Raw genomic sequence first — 19,743 nt, forward strand, 5'->3', positions numbered from 1 at the left:
TTACCCCCAACACCATGAGCTCTTATCTTGTGCAGTAACCTTTTATGTGGTACCTTATCGAATGCCTTTTGGAAATCCAAATATACTGCATCCATTGGTTCCCCTTTATCCACCCTGCCCGTTACTTCCTCAAAGAATGCTGAAATTTGTCAGACACGATTTCCCCTTCATAAAACCATGTTGACTCTCCTTGATTGTATTATGAGTCTCCAAATGTCCTGCTACTACTTCCTTAATAATGAATTCTAGTATTTTCCCAATGACTGATGTTAGGCTAACTGGTCTATCGTTACCTGCTTTCTGTCTAACTCACTTCTTGAATAGGGATGTTACGTTTGCAGTTTTCCAATCCGCTGGGACCTTTCCAGAATCTAGTGAATTCTGGAAGATTACAACCAATGTATCCACTATCTCTGTAGCCACTTCCTTTAAGACCCTTGGATGCAAGCCATCAGGTCCAGGGCACTTGTCAGCCTTTAGACCCATTAGTTTACCTAGTACTTTTTCTCTAGTGATAGTGATTGATTTTAGTTCCTCTCTCCCCTTTGCCCATTGATTTTCTACTATTATTGGAATGTTATTAGTGTCTTCAACTGTGACGACAGATACAAAATATCTGTTCAATTCCTCTGCCATTTCATTGTTTTCCATTATTATTTCCCCATTCTCACCTCTAAGGGACCAATGTTTACTTTAGCTACCCTCTTCCTTTTTATATACTTGTAGAAGCTTTTACTGTCAGTTTTTATATTTCTTGCTGGTTTACTCTCATAATTTATTTTCTCCCTCTTTATTATTCTTTTAGTCATCCTTTGCTGGTTTTTAAAGTTTTCCCAATCTTCAGGCCTACCATTAATCTTTGCCATGTTGTATGCTTTTTCTTTTAACCTGATACCATCCTTTACTTCCTTAGTTAGCCATGGTTGGTTCACCCTTTTTGTGGAGTCTTTCCTCCTTGCAGGGATATATTTTTGTTGTGAGTCAAAAAATATCTTTTTAAATGTTTGCCACTGCTTATCCACCATCATACCATCTAATCTGTTTACCCAGTCCACTTTAGCCAATTCTGCCCTCATTCCTTTGTAATTGCCCTTATTTAAGTTTAATACAGTAGTTTCAGACCCAAGATCCTCATTCTCAAACTGGATGTTTGCTACTCTTTTCGAACTATTTTCCCTCTCCCCATTTCTCCTGAAGTGCTGACTCTTGCTGGCTTACTGTTGCCCCGGGCACCTTGACCACTGTTCATGGGAGAGAGGTTGAGAGAGGTTAAGGGGGGGGGTAATTCCAGAGCTTAGGCCCAGACAGCTGAAGGCACAGCTATCAATGGAGGGGCGAAGGAAATCGGGGATGCGCAAGAGGCCAGAATTGGAGAAGCGAAGAGATCTCAGAGTGTTATAGGGCTGGGGGAGATTACAGAGATAGGGAAGGGCGAGGCCATGGAGGGACTTTGAAAACAAGGATGAGAATTTTAAATTCGAGGCGTTGCTGGACTGGGTCAATGAGCATGGGGTGATAGGTGAACGGGACTTGGCGTGAGTTAGGATACGGGCAGCAGAGTTTAGGATGAGAGATCAGCTAACTCGGTGGAAACCAAGGTTTGAACTTGAAAACTTCTTGGTATGCATGGCTCAGCACTGTACCGGGTGATATACTTTGAAAGAAGATTTAACTGATATGCTGGATCGATGGAAAGGCCATGTCTTACTCTTAGCTGGCCAGGCTCTGCTCGGAGTAATTCACCAGCACCAGGCCTGAATCTGTGCCCTGAACCCACACGCCATCTCCAGTGCTGAAGGTAGAATTACCAGGATTGTCCTGGAATATCCAGGAATTAAAGATTAACCTCCAGGACACTGCTGCGAGCAATCCAGGAGAAAAATCATAGGGGCATTAAAAATAATTGTGCATTGTTTGCATTTTCTTTGAGGACTTTCATTTATTAATTGTAAAAATATTCAAGGTGGGAAAATTGGCTGTTTGACTGACAGTCAAGAATCCTTCAATCGAGTAAAAAAGAGTCTGTTCATTTTACACTAGGTATGGGAAGGCAGCGAGTCACAAGGATGGATGTGTTGGGTGACCAATGGTGGGAGTGTGGGGGCAAGAGATCATGTGATGAAACCTCCAGGAGGAGATTGATCTCCTTAGAACAGAGAAGATTAAGGAGAGATTTAATAGAGGTGTTCAAAATCATGTTGGGGTTTTGATAGAGTAAATAAGGAGAAACTGTTTCCAGTGGCAGAAGGGTCAGTAACCAGAGGATACAGATTTAAGGTAATGGGCAAAAGAACCAGAGATGAGAAGAGAAGAATTTTTTTTTAACACAGTGAGTTGTTGTGATCTGGAATGCACTGCCTGAAAGGGCGGAGGAAGCAGATTCAATAATAACTTTCAAAAGGGAATTGGATAAATACTTGAAAGGGAAAATTTTACAGGGCTAGGGGGAAAGGGCAAGGGAGTGGGAGTAATCGGATAGCTCTTTCAAAGAGCCAGCACAGGCACGATGGGCCGAATGACCTCTTTCTGTGCTGTATCATACTAGGATTCTATGAATACGTCCAACCAGAGTTGGCAACCCTAGCTGAAGAGTAGCTCGGTAAATTTATTTTTATTGAAGCAGACGGTTCCTCTCACAGCTCTTATAGTAGTCAATAGTCTGAAAAGCTTCTGAAATGCCGCAGATTGGAAAATCAATTCAGTGCAGGAATATCAACAGCAAACCGCATCACTCAGCCAGTGCTTGGCTGGAACAGGTCCCTGGGGGAAGTGGCAGTGTATACGTTGACCAAGATGAGAGAGTGCAGGCCGTTACTCAGCCTGAGACTCAGTCATGGAGGGCTTGGGGAGGGGGAAGGGTCATATCTAGGTACTGACTTGAAACTCGGTGGTGGAGGCCTAAAGGAGGAATTGCAAGAAAAATGTAAACGTCCTATCTGACCTCGATTTCTGGGGCCTGTGTTTATGAAACCAAGACCTCCCCGTCATAAGAAATTGGTCAGGAAAGGCGGGATTCAAAATAATAGAACGGGAAGGAAAACGTCACTAGGCTCCGACCCCACCCCCACCCTGGTGACTCAGTGGGTTACGGCAGAGATTAACTGAACCGTACAGAACAGGACAATCCCAGGTTGGATCCCGGCCTGTGCCGAGTTAGGGGATCTCAGCCTGAGTGGCAGTCAGGGTGCTACAATTAGCCTCAGCCCCCTGGGGGTGGGGGTAAGTATCTGAAGAGTCAAACACAGTCCTAATGAAAGGTCATCGACCTGAAACGTTAACTCTGTTTCTCTCTCCACAGATGCTACCTGACTTGCTGAATGTTTCCAGTATTTTCTGTTTCTATTTCAGATTTCCAGCATCCGTAGTATTTTGCTTTATTCAAACACAGTGACAGCTAAATGGGATGGATTGTGAACAATACTCATTGGCTGACAAATTGGGCACCTTTTAATTCCTAAGGGTTATGCTCATGTACAAAAGAAAATGTCTCTCTCATCTTGTAACTTCCACTCTGCTCGTGTCCCACTATAATTCTCTGTCTCCTATCTCTGTCTTTTCTAGTTGTCTTCTGACTTTCTCTTTCTCACCCTCTCTCTCTCTATTCGCTTTCACATTTTTGCTGTTTTTCTCTCTCTTTCTGTCTCCCAGTCTTTCTCATTCAAAGGACCACAATTACTAAATCATAACGTCACTCTCCCTCTCACTAAACTTCCTTCCCGTTTGTTAGTGGACCCAGGATTCCACACACTGACATAATATGCTGCTGTGCTGACATAGCAGAAGGATATTGGACAGTGAGAAGGGTAATTCCTGGCAAGCTATATCCTTCAATAAAGGTTTCAGTTAACAGGGATTTTCGTGTTAATACATTTTATACAAACCTTTTAAAAATAACACTTATTGTAAAACTCCCTTGAACCAATGATTGAACCAATTCGGACTTGGTTGAAAATCACCTCACTCAAAAGCGATGCCCAAGATATAGGTTTACCATGAAGTACCACCATCGACTGCATTGCAATCACGAGTTAATCAACTTTTTCTCTGACCTCTCTCTCAACTGACCACCTTCTGTGAAGTTCTAGTGCTTTGAAATTCCCCCTTTGACGAGGCTTCAACAATATCAGAGCAATCTCCCTACGGCTGGAAGCATCATATTCAGCCGTGGAGCACCAACTAGCAATTAAGCTCCAAATTTCCTGTCCCACATGTGCTTTCTCCTCCCTGCATCCCCACTGTGTTAAAATCAAGACTCATCGCACCATCTCCTACTCCAATTCATTCTTTCCTGCAACCTCAAAACTATGGAACTTCGTTGAGTCTCCCCTTCCTCCTATAATCTCCAGTCTTTTAAAACCCAAACTTGGCGTCAACTAATCACTACTTCCTGATTTAGCGATTCTTTCCTCCTACTCTTTTCAATCCTAGTGGTTTCCTGCTCAAAGGACCTGGGTTCCTCAATAACAATAATAATACTGCTAGTAATGAAAGACTTAAATTTATAGAGCATTTTATCATCTCCCTCAGAAATGTCCCAAAGCGCTCCACATACAATGAATTACTATGAACTGCTTAACAGGCCCATGTAATGATAGCTCCAACTCACAGTGAGCACCAGCATAGTAACAATAAGAATGAATCTGTTTCCCAGACCTGAATGGAGCTCGTCAGGCAGGCCCTGGAATTCCCACCCCAAACCTCTCCGCCTCTGTACCTCTCTCTCCTCGTTTAAGAGGCTTCTTTAAACCTACCTCTCTGACACCCATCCTAATATCACCTTGTGTGGCTTGGTGTCAAACTTTGTTTGATAACGCTCCTGTGAAGCATCTTGGGACATTTTACTACGTTAAAGGCGCTATATAAATGCACATCGTTGTTGTTGTTGTTGTTGTTGTTGTTGAAGACGTTGGGTGTGGGCTTCAGAGAATCACCAAATCACACAATGTTTTACCAAAGTCATTTCACACAATTATAAGCACAAAATACAACACACCAGGGAACAGAACCACAGGGTATCAAGATTTAAAAGATTTAGCTAGAATGAGGAGGAGGAGGAGATACTTCTGCTTTTCATACATACAGCCAGCTCTCCCAATAGCTGTAATCTAACTCCTGCTTTGAAATATTCTTTTTAGTGGCAGTCTGATGTTTCACCAGAGTTCAGCCGACTTTACATCAGCAAACATGCCAGCCTGACACGAGCTTCAATCCAGGACTGTCGCTCGGATTTCAGTGAAGTATAACACTGGGTGTGTGAAATTTTCATGCTGTGTCCCATTGATCTGTTAAAAAAAACATCGAGTGGTACAATTGTAGAATCAGCCCTTTCGAACTCGAGTTGTGTCTGGAGAGAGCTGCATAACACTGAGTTGAAGTACTGATGCAGATTGAGGGGAGGAATAAGATGATCACTCAAAGCGGTGTTAATGTTTTTCCTATGGTACATTGTATCTCAATACACCAAATAATGTGCAGAGGCAACCCAGCATTCCTGGATGCTGATTGGGTGCAAGAAATCACAAGGCTGGGGAGAAGGTTAGCAGGCACAAGCTACTTATCATCACTTGACCAATCAGATTCCAAGACTGGAGTGGGCCGAGAAGTACTGAACTCCATGTCAGTCACAACTCGAGATGGTTCCAATAGACTGAAGATGATTTTCTAACCACACCTACTCCTTCCAGCTGCACTCCCACTGTCACTGTGCTGGTCCATAGTGCAAGCTCAGAATCATCAGTCTGAACCTTTGCTCCATGGAGAGCACAAAGCTGGAAATCCAGGCCTGTATCCAGCAATGTAACTGAGTGTGTTGCAAGGTAGTAACCAATTGAGGGAATCAAACAACGTCAGAAATTGCATGAGTTCAGGCCCAGATGTTCTGAAACGTACTCTTAGATAGTGAGCATAGGCCTTCGTTACTGGGTTCCAAACATGTTGGATGCTTCACATGAAGCGTAGGAGTACATGAGCGGCCACCAAATTTAGATGCAACAACTCCCGATATGTTCTGTCTGCATCCTAAATAACATTTTGGGGTATAGTATATGAATAATTTGAGACATGTGGTAAGTGTAGCGTACTTGGCAGGAAAAAGGTGACTTTGCACCAATGGTTCCCAAAGCTCTCCATCACTGGGGTTCTCCTCGCCTCAAGTTTGGGTCTGTTGTAGACTCATTGATAGAGATTGATTGCTATGATTAGTCAACAACTCCATTATCGTTGTATCATGTGATTACCAGGGTGGTAATTTCTACAGTGGCTAATGTTCGTTTCGCCACTGGTCTCCCTTCCTCGCCAGAAGGCACTGATTCTTGCTGAGGTACAGTCCAAGGGCACCCAGCCATCTTTTGATACCTTCATATGGAGCCTGGACTACAAGTCAACTCATATGTCAGCACAAGGTGGGGGGAAAGAGGGGGAGCCTCACAGCCAAGTCTGATTCTGTCTACATACAGAGTCCACACACACACACACACACACACACACATTTTCCAGCAAGGGTCAGAGGGAACCCTGGTTGTTTTTTCCCTGTTCCTGGCCCACTAACACTGAGGCCAATTATAGTGCCCCTATTATCAGGGCGAATTGAGATCTGCTAACACAGCACAAGCCAAGGACTGATGGATGGCACCTTTGTAGTTCGAACAGCTCCACACTAGAAAGCAAATGGTTCCTCGCATTGATTACATCTACACGGAGGCAAGACAGCCGAGCAGCACAGCCCTGAAACAAAGTGGATAAACGCCTCGTGTGACACCAGGAATATTAAGGCTCATGTATAAAGTAATAAAAGAGACAACCCCACGCAGTGCCGAGTGAGCGAGAGATTGCAGAGTGCACACCCGACACCATAAATTCATGAGCCACAAAGCAGTGAGGGAGCAATTAAGATGTCTGTCGAGTTGATTAAAGCCGCATCTCGCCCATCAGCGTGTCGTTCTGCAGCTTGCACCATGACTGTTGCTTGTTGTGGGTGAAATTTAAGACAAATTAAACTGAGTGGTTCAGCTGTAACTGCGTATAGCGAGTGTCAGAGCCGAACCATTTGTTGATTGCCAACAATCCCAAACGGTACGACACCAGAGCATTGCTCTATGAGCAAATGTCATCATCTGTTTTAATTATATTAATCACTCGGTCATTACACTGCGTTTCATAAGCAATGTATTACAAATGAATAAGCTATTGATTGCTGTGTTAATGGCACGCTCACAATGACTTGGTAATTATGGCTATACCGTGGATCCATGACTAACTATATTACTGCACGTCAATCCCATTTATACTTAGAATCATAGAATGGTTACAGCACAGAAGGTGGCCATTCGACCCATCGAGTTCGCACCGGCTTTATGCAAGAGCAATCCAGCTAGTCCCACTCCTCGGCCCTATCCCCGTAGCCCTGCAATTTTTTTCCCTTCAAGTACTTATCAGTTCCCTTTTGAAGGCCATGAATGAATTTGCCTCCACCAACCCCTTGGGCAGTGCATTCCAGATCCTAACCACTTGCTGTGTAAAAAAGTTTTTCCTCATGTTGCCCTTGGTTCTTTTGCCAATAACCTTAAATCTATGTCCTCTGTTTCTTGACCCTTCCGCCAATGGGAACAGTTTCTTTCTATCTACTCTGACTGGACCCTTTGTGATTTTGAACACTTCTATCAAATCTCTTCTCAACCTTCTCTGCTCTAAGGAGAACAACCCCAGCTTCTCCAGTCTATCCACGTAACTGAAGTCCCTCATCCCTGGAATCTATCTAGTAAATCTTTTCTGCACCCTCTCTAAGGCCTTCACATCCTTCCTCAAGTGCAGTGCCCAGAACTGGACACAATACTCCAGTTGTGGCCAAACCAGTGTTTTATAAAGGTTCATCATAACCTCCTTGCTTTTGTACTCTGTACCTCTATTTATAAAGCCCAGGATCCTGTATATTTTCTTCTCTAGTGGCCTCTCCATTCACTGCCTGCTCTGACTGGGGAAGACATGACTGGCTGCACTTTAATCAGAATAAAACTCATGTATTTCAGCAGACCATCGAGAATCAGAAACTATTTGTTTTACTGCATGGCTCGGTGGGTAAATGCACGGCCCAGTTTGGCACTGAGCTACATGGACCATGAGTATTGTAGGTTTGATTCTGAGTCTGTGTTGAATTAGTTTGTTCTCAGCCTGGCATTTCCTGGAATCCTACAATTTTCCTCAGTGTCCCTGGGTTAATGAAAGGAGGGAAAAAAACACCCATTAGCCAGATCTCTATCCAGTGGATGTCGTGAGGACAAGATCAGGCTCAGTTGTGATGCCCTAATGGTCAAATAGCCAAACACCACTCACTCTCCATGTGACACATGACGAAAAGCCACTTGGGAGAGATAGCAAAAGATGTCCGGTACTGTGGAACCTGAACCTCACAGCAGCCTGTGCCTTCAGAGCCTTTGTTTATCAGACACCTAGGATCAATGGCCTAATGCAATTCATCAAAACTCTCTGATCATTCTTATATTATCTTAAAATGATCTGTCGGCCCAGCAGTGCATCCTCGGTGGATGTCTATCCAATCATTGGCATATTTCAGTGAATATTTAATGGATAATTATTGGCTCAAGTCAATGTAAAACCCAAAACAATCTTCTTCCACCTATATATGTTGTACAGTATACACGACAACCCAGACAAGGGGCACATAAGGTGTAGTTCAATTCTCTGCACTAATCCATATTTTTCATTCCATGAGAGTGAGTTCCAGAGTGGCTGCTGTAACATCCTCTCACCAACAATCAGTAGGTGCCTCTCACTCCCTCCTCCCCCCTCATGTTGCAGTTAGTAAAACTCTCAAATTGAGAGTTGATGCTGTTTGGGAAGTCGTGAGGATGTGAAAGGTGCTACATCAGTGCAAGTTCTTTCTTTCTTCCAGATTGTGGGTTTGTGTTTGGTGCAGGTTGGAAACCTTCAGTTTTAAGAGATCCTCATTTCTCCACAGAATACACAGGGCTCAAGGCTGACCTTACCCAACTGCAATTTGAAGAGCAAATTCACCACAGAGAAAGTTCCATTAACTTTCTGCAGCTACATATTACCTCCAACTTGCGATTGGCTAGACTGCCATAGCAAGACAGTAAAAGCTGCAGGCACATTATAGAGTGCCCCCCTCCCCCGCCAGCCCATCGATCTAACTTAAACACTGCTTGTTCTCTCCTATCTACCTTTCCACAAAGAAAACTAGCCAATATCATCATCTAGTTATTTTCAAACAGTACAGATAAAAGTCAAAGGCTAATTAAACCAATTACAACAAGCTTTAATGGCCCGGAATTTGCTCTTAAAATAACGGCAAGGCTAACAGGGCTCACTGTTATTTCAGGGCAAATGCAAGAGCAACTTCTGGCAAGCACACATGCGCAGTCAAACATGGAAATACAGAAGTTGCTCTACCAGATGCCCTGATCCTCTGAAAGCTGTGCAGGTAGGACAGCTCACCGGTGAAATGATTGGACCAGCGCCAAGTTACTCTCCTGCCCAGCTGGAAACGAACTAATCTACACAGAAAAAGGTACGCTTAGTTTTTTAGGTCTAAGCTAACTTTTAACAGCATGGTAAGTCTTAACGACTGCCAGACAACCTCTCTGACACTGAAAATTGACTTTTAAAAGTGTTGAGTCTCATTCCTTCCAATTTTAATTGTTGTTGGACATTTAAGAAAAAAAAGAAAATTTAATTTTTAAAAATTTTTTTCATTATTTCTTGCTGTCTCTTTTATCTCTGTCTTTTAATTTAATATTTCTTACCCTCTCTTTATTACACTTTCTCTAACTGACTGAACTTACATTGAATTTACTCTTGTAGCTTGCACTTTCTGGTTCTCACTCTACACAGCTTGTTAACAATGCTTCAATCTGATTAGTTAAGGGGATACTCAGTTCCTTTCCCCGCTCACACAGCTCCCAGATGCCCGGGAGAGGTCGCTGCACTTTTTCCGGCTTCTCGTTGCTGGAAGTTAGTGTCCAAACGGCCATGGATAGTTCGTGGGTAAGTTTAAATCGAATAAGCGGCAGGCACCGTTTGTTTACCGCTCAGCGCAGACTCAGGCCTATGTGTCCTTGCTGGCTTCCCTCCAATGCAAGTGAGGGAAATGCTGTCTGTGTAACTGCCTGTTTTCACTTGTCAAGGCCATTCTGCTGTTGTCAGCTTTATTTTAAGTTGTTGGTCAGCATTTACTAGTTTTTTAGTTTGGTATGTTTGTGATTATACGGGTCTTACATGAAATGAGCTTTGAATCTATAGGCCCACAGCACAAAAGTCTCAAATTCAGCACTAAATTGGGTTGGCTGATGTGGGAAACGAGAACATGTTTCACTGGTGCACTGTTCACTTCTAAGACTGGGGATGAGGCAAGGTGTTGGGGCAGTGTAGAGGGAGTTCTACTTTGCATCTAATACAACGTTGATTGTCATCTGGGATAATGTAGAGGGAGATTGACTCGGTGTTTGACTGCGCTGCACGTGACCTGGGAGTGCTTGATGCCTGAAATGGGAGATCCTTTTCCCAGCTAATGAGCCCAAGTCTAGTGTTGAAGGGACAAAGCCAGGACTAACATCCTACCATGGAACATGCTGCCTCGCCCGTTCCCCTACCTCAGCACCAATACAGGCTTCACTACAAATATGGCACAACAGATCTTTTAATGGGAAAGACAAGATGAAAAGCTGCTATTATCCACTCATTTCTCCCTGCCCCCCCCCCCAACTCCCCGAAGGTGCTGAATCAAACACGAGTAGGATAGCAAATGCCCTCAGGTCATCTCTTCATGTCTTGAGCCCACGGTGACTAGCTGCAGGCTATTGAACTGTAAAAGCATCACAGCAGTACCCAATCCTGTCTTCGCCCAATATCCATGCATGTCCAGCAGGGGTCCCTGAATAGTGATCAGGGGCAGGGAGCATTGCCTGATATTTCCCCCCCTCTCTAGCCCAAGGAGGCCCACTGTAGCAATCCTGACTGTGCCTGACTGACATATCCACCCGTTCTCACTCAGCAAGCACTCTAGAATGTCTGAGAAAATAAACAGTGTCAGGGCAAATATTCCTCAAATAAAAACATTCCCTTAACAAATGTTGTACCACACTTGAAATGAACATGACAACCGAGGAGACAATGGAATAACATCCTTTACAAAGAGAAACACACAAGAGTAGAAACAATGTTCCAGTAACAAGCAGCCCTATTTATTAGTACAAGTAATTAAAAACACATCTCCTTTTGGAATTTGTAGTCACTGGAACGTTGGAGATTAATCAAAACCCTGGTATGAATCATTACACTATTCACCAATCTGAGAAATAATTAGGATTTGACATTTCAGCAGGAACTCAGGAGAATCAGTAATGCACTCGCTCAGCCCCACAGTCAGAGCATCACCGAATCAATGGGGTGATTTATCGGCTTCTCTGAAGAATAAAAGGGATGCAGTACCCATGCAGCGCCCATTGATTATCTCGGCACAGGCATCCTTTTCTGTTAACTCTTCCAGGACTTGCGAGTCGTTTGTCAGCAATAAACACAAGACTCGGGCTCGTCGGGGGAAACACTGGTGCAGATGGACAAGGAGGCAGGACTCAGTCATGAGACTTTTAAGTAGTTAAATATTCCTTGTAGCAGGTGTGCTGTTTTTACACTACCTGCAGGGAGCCTCGTCCACCTGAAGCGCACACTGGGAAATCACAGGCATGCTCCCCATTAGTTCTTATCTATGTGGGTTCCTAATAATCTAGCGTCAAATGATAAGGGAAAACAATTAGATCGATTATGGCTGAAAACAACTCCATCTTGCAGATTGCTCGACTTCAGTCTAGGTCCTAACCCATTGCCTAATTGCAATGTTGGAGACTATTCAACCCTGAGCTGGGCTGCAAACCCCAGAATCTAGCCACCACCAAGACTGTCTATTTCCCTCTCTGCAAAATAGAAGCATAGAGTATCACAGCACAGAAATAAGTCATTTGGTCCATCAAGTCTGTGCCTGCATTTTTCTCCACGAGCCAGCTTGTCTAATCCCACTCGCCTGCGCTCTCCCGATACCCTTGAATACTCTCTTTTCTCGTAGTGAGTACTGACACCACCAATGAGTTGCACTGTGTCAGTCAATGAATTGGAGGCAAGGCAGGACTTATGGTAGGATTTACAGCAAACAGTCCATTTTACAGCAAACAGGGTCTATTTAACTCATGACCGGAACTACAGAAAAGTCTCCCGATAAAAGCAGGATTATTTCTCCAGTAAAATGCAATGAGTGGAGGATAGTTACATAATACAAATTATGTGCATAAATTTAATCCCAGTCACTTACAGCAATGTGGTCTCCAGGCGTGATTGGCTGGGGAATTTCCCAATCATCTTCATTCTGGCCAGAACTTATTCTTTTTTTAAAAAAAAACTTGTAGGCTGCGGATTTCCTCGGAGATGCTCCCACTCCACCACTGTAACTTTGCCGAACGTGAGGCAGAAAACCCTGTTTATGTGTGTAAACGAGATTTCCGTTGCACTTCTAGCAAAGTTACAGCGATGAAGCAGGAGCAGCTCCGAGGAAGCTGCTGGCCACGGACTCAGGTTCAACAATGGCTTGATACAAAGAATTGCACATTCTAACCACCCTCTGTGTAAGGAATTTTTTCCCAACCTCTCTTTTATTTCTTTTTGTGATTATCTTAAAGTTGCGCCCTCGCCTTACCACGTTGCTGAGCAATCTATCACTCTTCACCCCATCGTGACTCTCCATTACCTTGAAGACCTCAATCAGGTTACCCCTTAATCTTTATAGCTCTATTGAAAAAGGTCCTAACTTCCTCATAACTGTAACACTTCATCCCTGGCAACTTTCTAGTGAATCTATACCGCATCTTTACTTGTTCTATAATGAGGTGCTCCAACTGCAGCCTAAATAACATCAGCTTCTTGGTTTTGTATTCTATGCCTCTAGATACAAAACCAGGGATTCTGTTTGCATTTTTATGGTCTTAGCTACTTGTACTGCCATTTTCAATGACCTGTGCATCTGCTCAAACAAGGTTTCTCTGCTCCATTTAAAATCTTACTGTTCAAGGTGTATTTTCTACATTGAACTGCATCTACCACCCATTTCCCCATCCTGCTAACCTATCTGTATTCTTTGGCACTATTTCACAACCTTAATCACAATTGTCTATACCCTGAACTTGGGGCCATCAGCAAATTTCAATATTGGTCCCTTGATTCCCAAGGCCAGATCATTTGTGAATACATATTAAAAACAGCAGCCCCCAAAAGAGAGAGTCCTGTGGAACACCAATCACACCTTTCCATTATGAGAAACTTTACTTTATCCCCAATCTTTGTTTTCTGTCCTCCAGCCATTTCTCTTTCCATTTAGCTACATTCTCCTTAATTCCGTCTGCCATTATCTTTGCCGTAGGTCTCTGATGCGGTACCTTATCCAAGGAAGAAAGAATTTGCATTTATATAGCACTTTTCACAACCTCAGTATGTTCTAAAGTCTTTTCTTCTTTATCAAATGCTTTTTGAAAATCCATATAAGCCATGCCCATTGCATTTCCTTTATCTGTTAATTCTTCAAAGAATTTGATAAGATTGATCAAGCATGACATTACCCATCTCCGATCCTACAGCTGCTGAAATCCATAGCCATGCCTTCATCACCTCCAGGCTTAACTGCTCCAACTCTGTCCCCTTTGGCCTCCTGAGTTCTACCCTACATAAAACTACAACTTGACCTGTTTCTTTAGAACCTCCGTCCTTGCCAACCTCCATTAGTTTCCCAACCCACAAGGCGTCAAATTTGAAATTCCTGTCATCATCTACCCCCCTCCCCCAGCTCTACATGCCTGTGCAACCCTCTGTTCTTACAACTTTGGTTTCCTTTGCACCCTCCCCTCCACTCTACCTTTGGACACAGGGTGGAGCTCAAGGAGGAATACTGAAGACCTGTGTCAGTTCTCATATAATGTCCCAGTGTTGTAACACAGCAAAGTTTGAAATATTGGAATGGGTCATTTACCGGTCTCATGCCTCACTCTAGGCAATGACCCACCCTGACCATTTGCAGTATATATAGGTGCACCACTACAGCCTTATCTCTTCATTGCCAGGAATTTCACTGAAAGCACTATTCATCACAGTGCGTCCTGACTGTTTAGTGCTTGTGAGAGGCATGTTCTCCGCATCTACAATCTCTCCCAACAAACTCAGACTGACAAAGTAACAGGCTACTCTCTCTCTGGACTCTTGACAACTTTTTCTTGATTTCCAAAATTTACTCATCGTCTATAAAAATTGAGAGAATCTGAATGTGCCCTTGGGACCTATCCAGCCAATGTGACCCAACCACTCAACGTGACATATTTACATTCCTCTTGGGAATATCAAAAGCATCCATCACACGGCTGAGGCATGTGATCCATTCTATCCTGTCACACTGAAGTGCCCATTACATGAGTCCTGGGACTATGCAGAGCTTCTTCTGTGCTGCCTAGATGTGAGATTAACCAGCAAAAATATGACGCTTCTCCAGATCAGAAATCAAGAGTACTCTCAAGGGCATCTTTCACCAAATCACAATAACTGGACAGGGAGTCAGAATAAATGGCCTTCGAGAATCAACACAACCAGATATCCAACTACACCGCATACTTCGAATAACTTTGATTTGGTGTAGATTACCACAGGCATTGGCCATCCTCCAGTCTCTCATCCAGGTGGCCATACATCATGAGCAAACCTCGATAGAGCGTGTTGGCAGACTGTTTGGCCGTGTGGATCATTACAGGTGCCCTCAACTCTGATCTCACTAGATACCCACCCTTTTCAGTGGGGGGGTGGGTCACTGGATAATGATCAGGAGTGGGAACCCTGGCTGATTTTTCAGTTCCCTTGCAATGAGTTCAATAGTAACACACCTACCACAGCCCCAGCTGAGATCAGTAAACCCAGCACAGACTAAGGATGGAATTTGAGACCTCTGTATAGTTCAGTAACACAACACTCAATGCATTACCCACTAAGATGTCAGGGGAACTATGACTTTGATTGTTGGTCTTCAGAGGCCATTATAACTTCCTTGCGGCAGTCATGAATAGGATACACCATTTACTGAGTGCGGTAGGGTGTGTGCATGTAGTGAGGATAACAGTGCTGGGAAAGGCTGGTTTCTGTCAGCATTAAGCACAGGTTTGGCTGTTCCATCACAATACAGGATGACCTTTGCTTTGTTCAGCAATGCAGGGCCATCTCACTCCAAGCAGCCCACTCACTCTTTGGGCTCATTTTCAAATACAATTTCCAGAACATGTTACACAGAAGGGTCAGAGATTTTCTGTTGCAGCTGCACTTTCTATTGGGCCGTAGTTCCAGAACCAACCACATTAAACGGATTAACATTAATTGTGTAAATGGTCAAGGAGAAGTTTAGTGGACAGGGTGTGTACACAGCCTGCTGACTGGGAAGTTGCACCAAAGGAAGAAGAGTCACAGGGCAAAGCCAAACAGTGTGAGAGTCAAATGGATCGAATCGGGGGCGAGGGAAGAGATTGAGCATAAAAAAGAGAGAAAGAAAGAGAGGAAAGCAAGAAAAAGAGAAATGAAGAGACAGTGTGAGGGAGAGAGAAAGAGAGAAGGAAAAAGAAAAAGGATGGGAGCAACAGTGACAGGGTCCATTGACAATAAAAACTCAGATAGAAGATAGAGAGCAAGCAGCTTATAAATTGAACCAGGAACAAAAAAAAATAGCAAATTAACGAACAGTCGAAAGAGGTCCAGACAGAGAGACAGACAGTCCCTCCGGCTCAGTGCTTGAAGTCCGGTTGGTTATGAATAATTTTGACATAAGGCTGAGGCATGGCTTAATACTGTTACATCGAAGATAGCTGTAAGAGTCAGGCTCCTGAGAAAACGACGGATTTCTAGATGCGCTGGCTATGAAATGGATGGCACTGGGGAAATGGAAGAAATTGATTTCTACAACACACATTCAGACAGTGATATGCAAACTGCAGCTCTTAAAGAACAACACATCAATTATCAAAATGAAAAAGCATCAAGCACATCGCGTACTGATGCAAGGTACTTTGCACTCCTCAAACTGCATAGAGCTCATTGATGTTTTCACATCCAACTGGGGAAAGATAGATCCCACCGGCAGCTTCCACACGCTGCTGCTCAAAGGCCCATCGAGAACGAATGCCGCCTTTACAAGACATTCCATTTATTCATCCCACGTTAATCTTTTTCGTAAAATCAAAGTGCTACTGTTAGGATACTGGACAAGACAGACCCTAGTTCAAGTCCTGGAAGATGTCTTGAGTTAGCTTAGCTTGGGGGGGGGGGGAAAGGGAGGAATCAGTGAGAATCAGCAATTTCCATTCCTGATCCAGTGCCCCTGACAGGAAAGTGTGGGGCCAGGATTGGGCTGGGCAGTGATGCCACCCACAGTTGAACAACCCATTGACACTCACTGTTCTGGATCACAAATGAGGAATGGCACCTGTGTGAGATACAGTAGGACTGCCAGAGCCCATGTGTAACCAAACCAGAGCAAAGAGTTAGGAGGAGAGAGAAACTGGGAGAAAATTATGCTGCTTGAAACAGAGTGAAGGATGAAGAATGGGGTGATTCTGTGATCTGGCGCTCCCAGAGAGAAGCAGCACTCGCCGGGGGTCACACCCAGGGAAATCAACAGAGCAAGGATTGCTTTCCCAGAAGCAGCAGGTAACGGAATCACCCTGAAAAAGATGTGGAAAGCACTTCAGATGGCTCAATCAGTTTATCCAGTGAACAGCTGAGCCACACAGACTGGAAAGGGTCTACATCCAGTTAGTGGATCTCAGCTGGGGCTGCGGTGGGCATCGGTTGGCAGGTAGCGTCGGTGGTCCTAGAGCAGGGAGGGGGAAAATCAACCATTGTTTCTGCTTCCGATCCCACTGGGAAAGTCCACATGTACAGGCATCAGAATAGGATGTCACCTGGCCTGACTATGATGCTTCCCTTCCCTGAGACCCACCATTGAATACCTTGCTGACACTCACTGTTTAAGCTCACACATAAAACCTTGGCTGATTTACCCCCCTCCCTAATCCAGGGATGCAGAGGTCAACTATACCACCCTGACTGTCGCCGCCATGGTCACCCTCACAGTCGAGGGAACCTGGCATCTTCCTGGTCTGTATGACATTAATTCCCACCCTCAATGGCGCATTTGCCCACTAAATCATCGGGGGGGTTTTTTCATATTTCTCATTGGCGAGGTGGAATTAACCGCCCCCGTCAAAATGTGTTTCAATTGAATAAAGATCCAGGTAACAAGAAAAATGGGATCATCTGGATAAACCCATGGAATGGAGCCGAGATCAATCTGTCTCACAGGAGCTGGATCGAGATCCTTCACTCGATAGAAACCTATCACTCAATCTTCTTGAAAAAGCCCAGAAAGCTTCTGATATGAGAGATCAATGGGATAGCAACAAGAACACAGCAGTGTGCACAGCAGGTATAAACACACTGCCTCCCCGTCTCTTTAATTTCATGTTCATCGTTGTCATAGGGATATTAGAATATTTAAGATTTGTTGCGAGTGCCGATTTTGCCCCAAGTGCTTTACTTTGCTTTGCTTTGTAAATTACTGGGTTGGACTGTAAAAAAAGGACTCACTATTTCATTATAACTTCCCATTATACAGTGAGTACAAGAAGGAGAGAGGAGATGAGAGAGCAGACACTCCAATTACAAGCGTAGATCTTGGCTGGGATTCTCCTCCTTGGGGCGGAGTAGCAGCAGGACGAGACGTCTGCCTGTCCCTCTAAAGCTGCCCCAACCCCAGCTCATTTTCCTGGGTTGGAGGTCGTCACAGGTGCACAGAATGTCCTGGCGGGATTCCTACTAAGAGGGAGTCACTGCAGCACCAGAAGAGGCAGCGGGGAACCATAAGGAGGCAGGAGCACCCCAAAGGTTCCTACTGAAGGCCTCGGCTGAGGCCTTCGTTTGCTATGTGTTGGGTTCAAATTGGAGGCAGAGGAGACTGCTATAAGGCCCTCTCCCTCCACTGGTGGAATTCAGGGCCTTTACCTCCATTTTATGAGGCCGAATGCCAACTTCCTCAAGGTGGCCCTGGGAAGTGGCAGAAAGTGGGGCAAATCCTTCAGGGACCCTCAGAGACCCTCAGAGATGGCACTGGCTGGAACCTCAGAGACCCTACAGAGGTGGCACGGACCTAAAGTCAACCATTTCCCAAATCTCTGAATGTCCCCCGATTTCATGCATCCCCAGAGACTGCGCCTCTGAAATGGTTCCAATTCCCAGCGCCAGGAGCCCTTGGTATTACAAAACTTGCCCTTCATAAACATCCTGTAATATAAAGGGGACAGGGGTACAAAATCATCAGGTTTACTGTAAGGCTGGGAGGGAATAAGACAAAGATCCCGAATGGGTTTCCACACAGCACTCATGACGGGGAGTTAGAAACAAACCAGTGCAACCTGCTTTGCACCAGCAAGCTCTCACTAACAAATAACCAACAGTACCTGTCACGTGATGCTGTAGCTCTTCAGATCGAACGTCACAATCATCTGCAACAGAAAAACAAAACCATTAATAGTGTGTCACGTGAAATAAATACCATACCTGGGAATGAGTTGCAGACTTGCCAGCAAACAAACAGGATTGGGTTTCATTCTCACAGTTTAAGGTGGAAGCAGTGTATTAAATGCTACACACACACACACACACTTCATTAAAGCAGTCAGCAGGACCCCAACCCCATGTTGTTCATGCACGTCAGAGACGCTGATATTTTACTGCAGGTATTCCACTTGAGGAGGCACTGCTGGGAAGTGCTGCTCATGACTCAGATGGTAAATATACCACCTGGTGCAGCTATGTAGCCCAGGTCGGCCCCTGGTTCAACCCCTAGTCTGTTCTTAGTTGACTGATCTTCTCCCATGTGTTGGTTCAAGTGCTTTAATTGGGCTTAACCCCTTTGGGCTCGGAAGGTGGAGGGCGGGAAAACACTTTACAGATAAGAGGCACTTTTGAAGGCCCCTTCTGCACAGAATGGGGAAACCGTTCTGCTCAGTGGCAGCCTCGGGATAGCTTTTAAAAGGGAAGTCGATAAATATTTGAAAGAGTAAAGTTTTCTGCCAGCATACCGGCCCAACCTTCAGCATCTCGACTTGAGTGGGGGCGGGGGGAATGGGGATGGAAGAATATATAAATCTTCAGCCAAGCATTTATCTCTGGCCTCCGGGACACTTGGTAAAGCACGGGCTCAGTGGGTGAAGACGCTGCCTGGTGGGGCACTGAGCCATGGAGATCTAGGTTCAGCACTCTCTTTCCTCCCCCCAAGTCTGTGTTGAGCTGGCCGATTTTAGCCAAAGCAGGATTTGGGGCGCTGGTGCTGGTTTCAGCATCCCTGGGTTAGAGAGGGGAAGAAAAAAGAAATTATGGTTCTCACTCCTGATCGCTATCCAGTGGCCCCTGCCAGGAAGTGCATGGCTGCGATGCCCTCCATGGTTAAATAGCTCTGCCTACACTCACTGTTGAGGACGACCTAGTATGTCACTGCCTTGAGTGGGGGGGGGTGGGGGGAGAGGAGAAGTGATAGAGAGAGAGAGAGAGAGAGAGAGAGATATATAGATAGATAGATAGATAGATAGAGCGCAAAAGATAGAAATAGATAGTGATAGATAGAGAGATAGGTTTTTTTCTGCTGGA

General features: G+C 44.6%; 1 protein-coding gene across 4 annotated transcripts in view; it reads right to left on the reverse strand.

Annotated features, from left to right (window-relative positions):
* Positions 1-19,743, reverse strand: part of LOC137301143 (kazrin-like) — a 656,751-nt gene that overhangs the window by 206,736 nt on the left and 430,272 nt on the right. For all 4 annotated transcript variants that reach the window (XM_067970588.1, XM_067970590.1, XM_067970592.1 and 1 more), the window contains one exon: positions 18,555-18,599. In XM_067970588.1, coding sequence (XP_067826689.1) covers positions 18,555-18,599 — 45 coding nt within the window. The remainder of the gene's footprint in view (positions 1-18,554; positions 18,600-19,743) is intronic.

This window comes from Heptranchias perlo, chromosome 32, assembly GCF_035084215.1.
Source record: "Heptranchias perlo isolate sHepPer1 chromosome 32, sHepPer1.hap1, whole genome shotgun sequence".
Classification (NCBI taxonomy): domain Eukaryota; kingdom Metazoa; phylum Chordata; class Chondrichthyes; order Hexanchiformes; family Hexanchidae; genus Heptranchias; species Heptranchias perlo.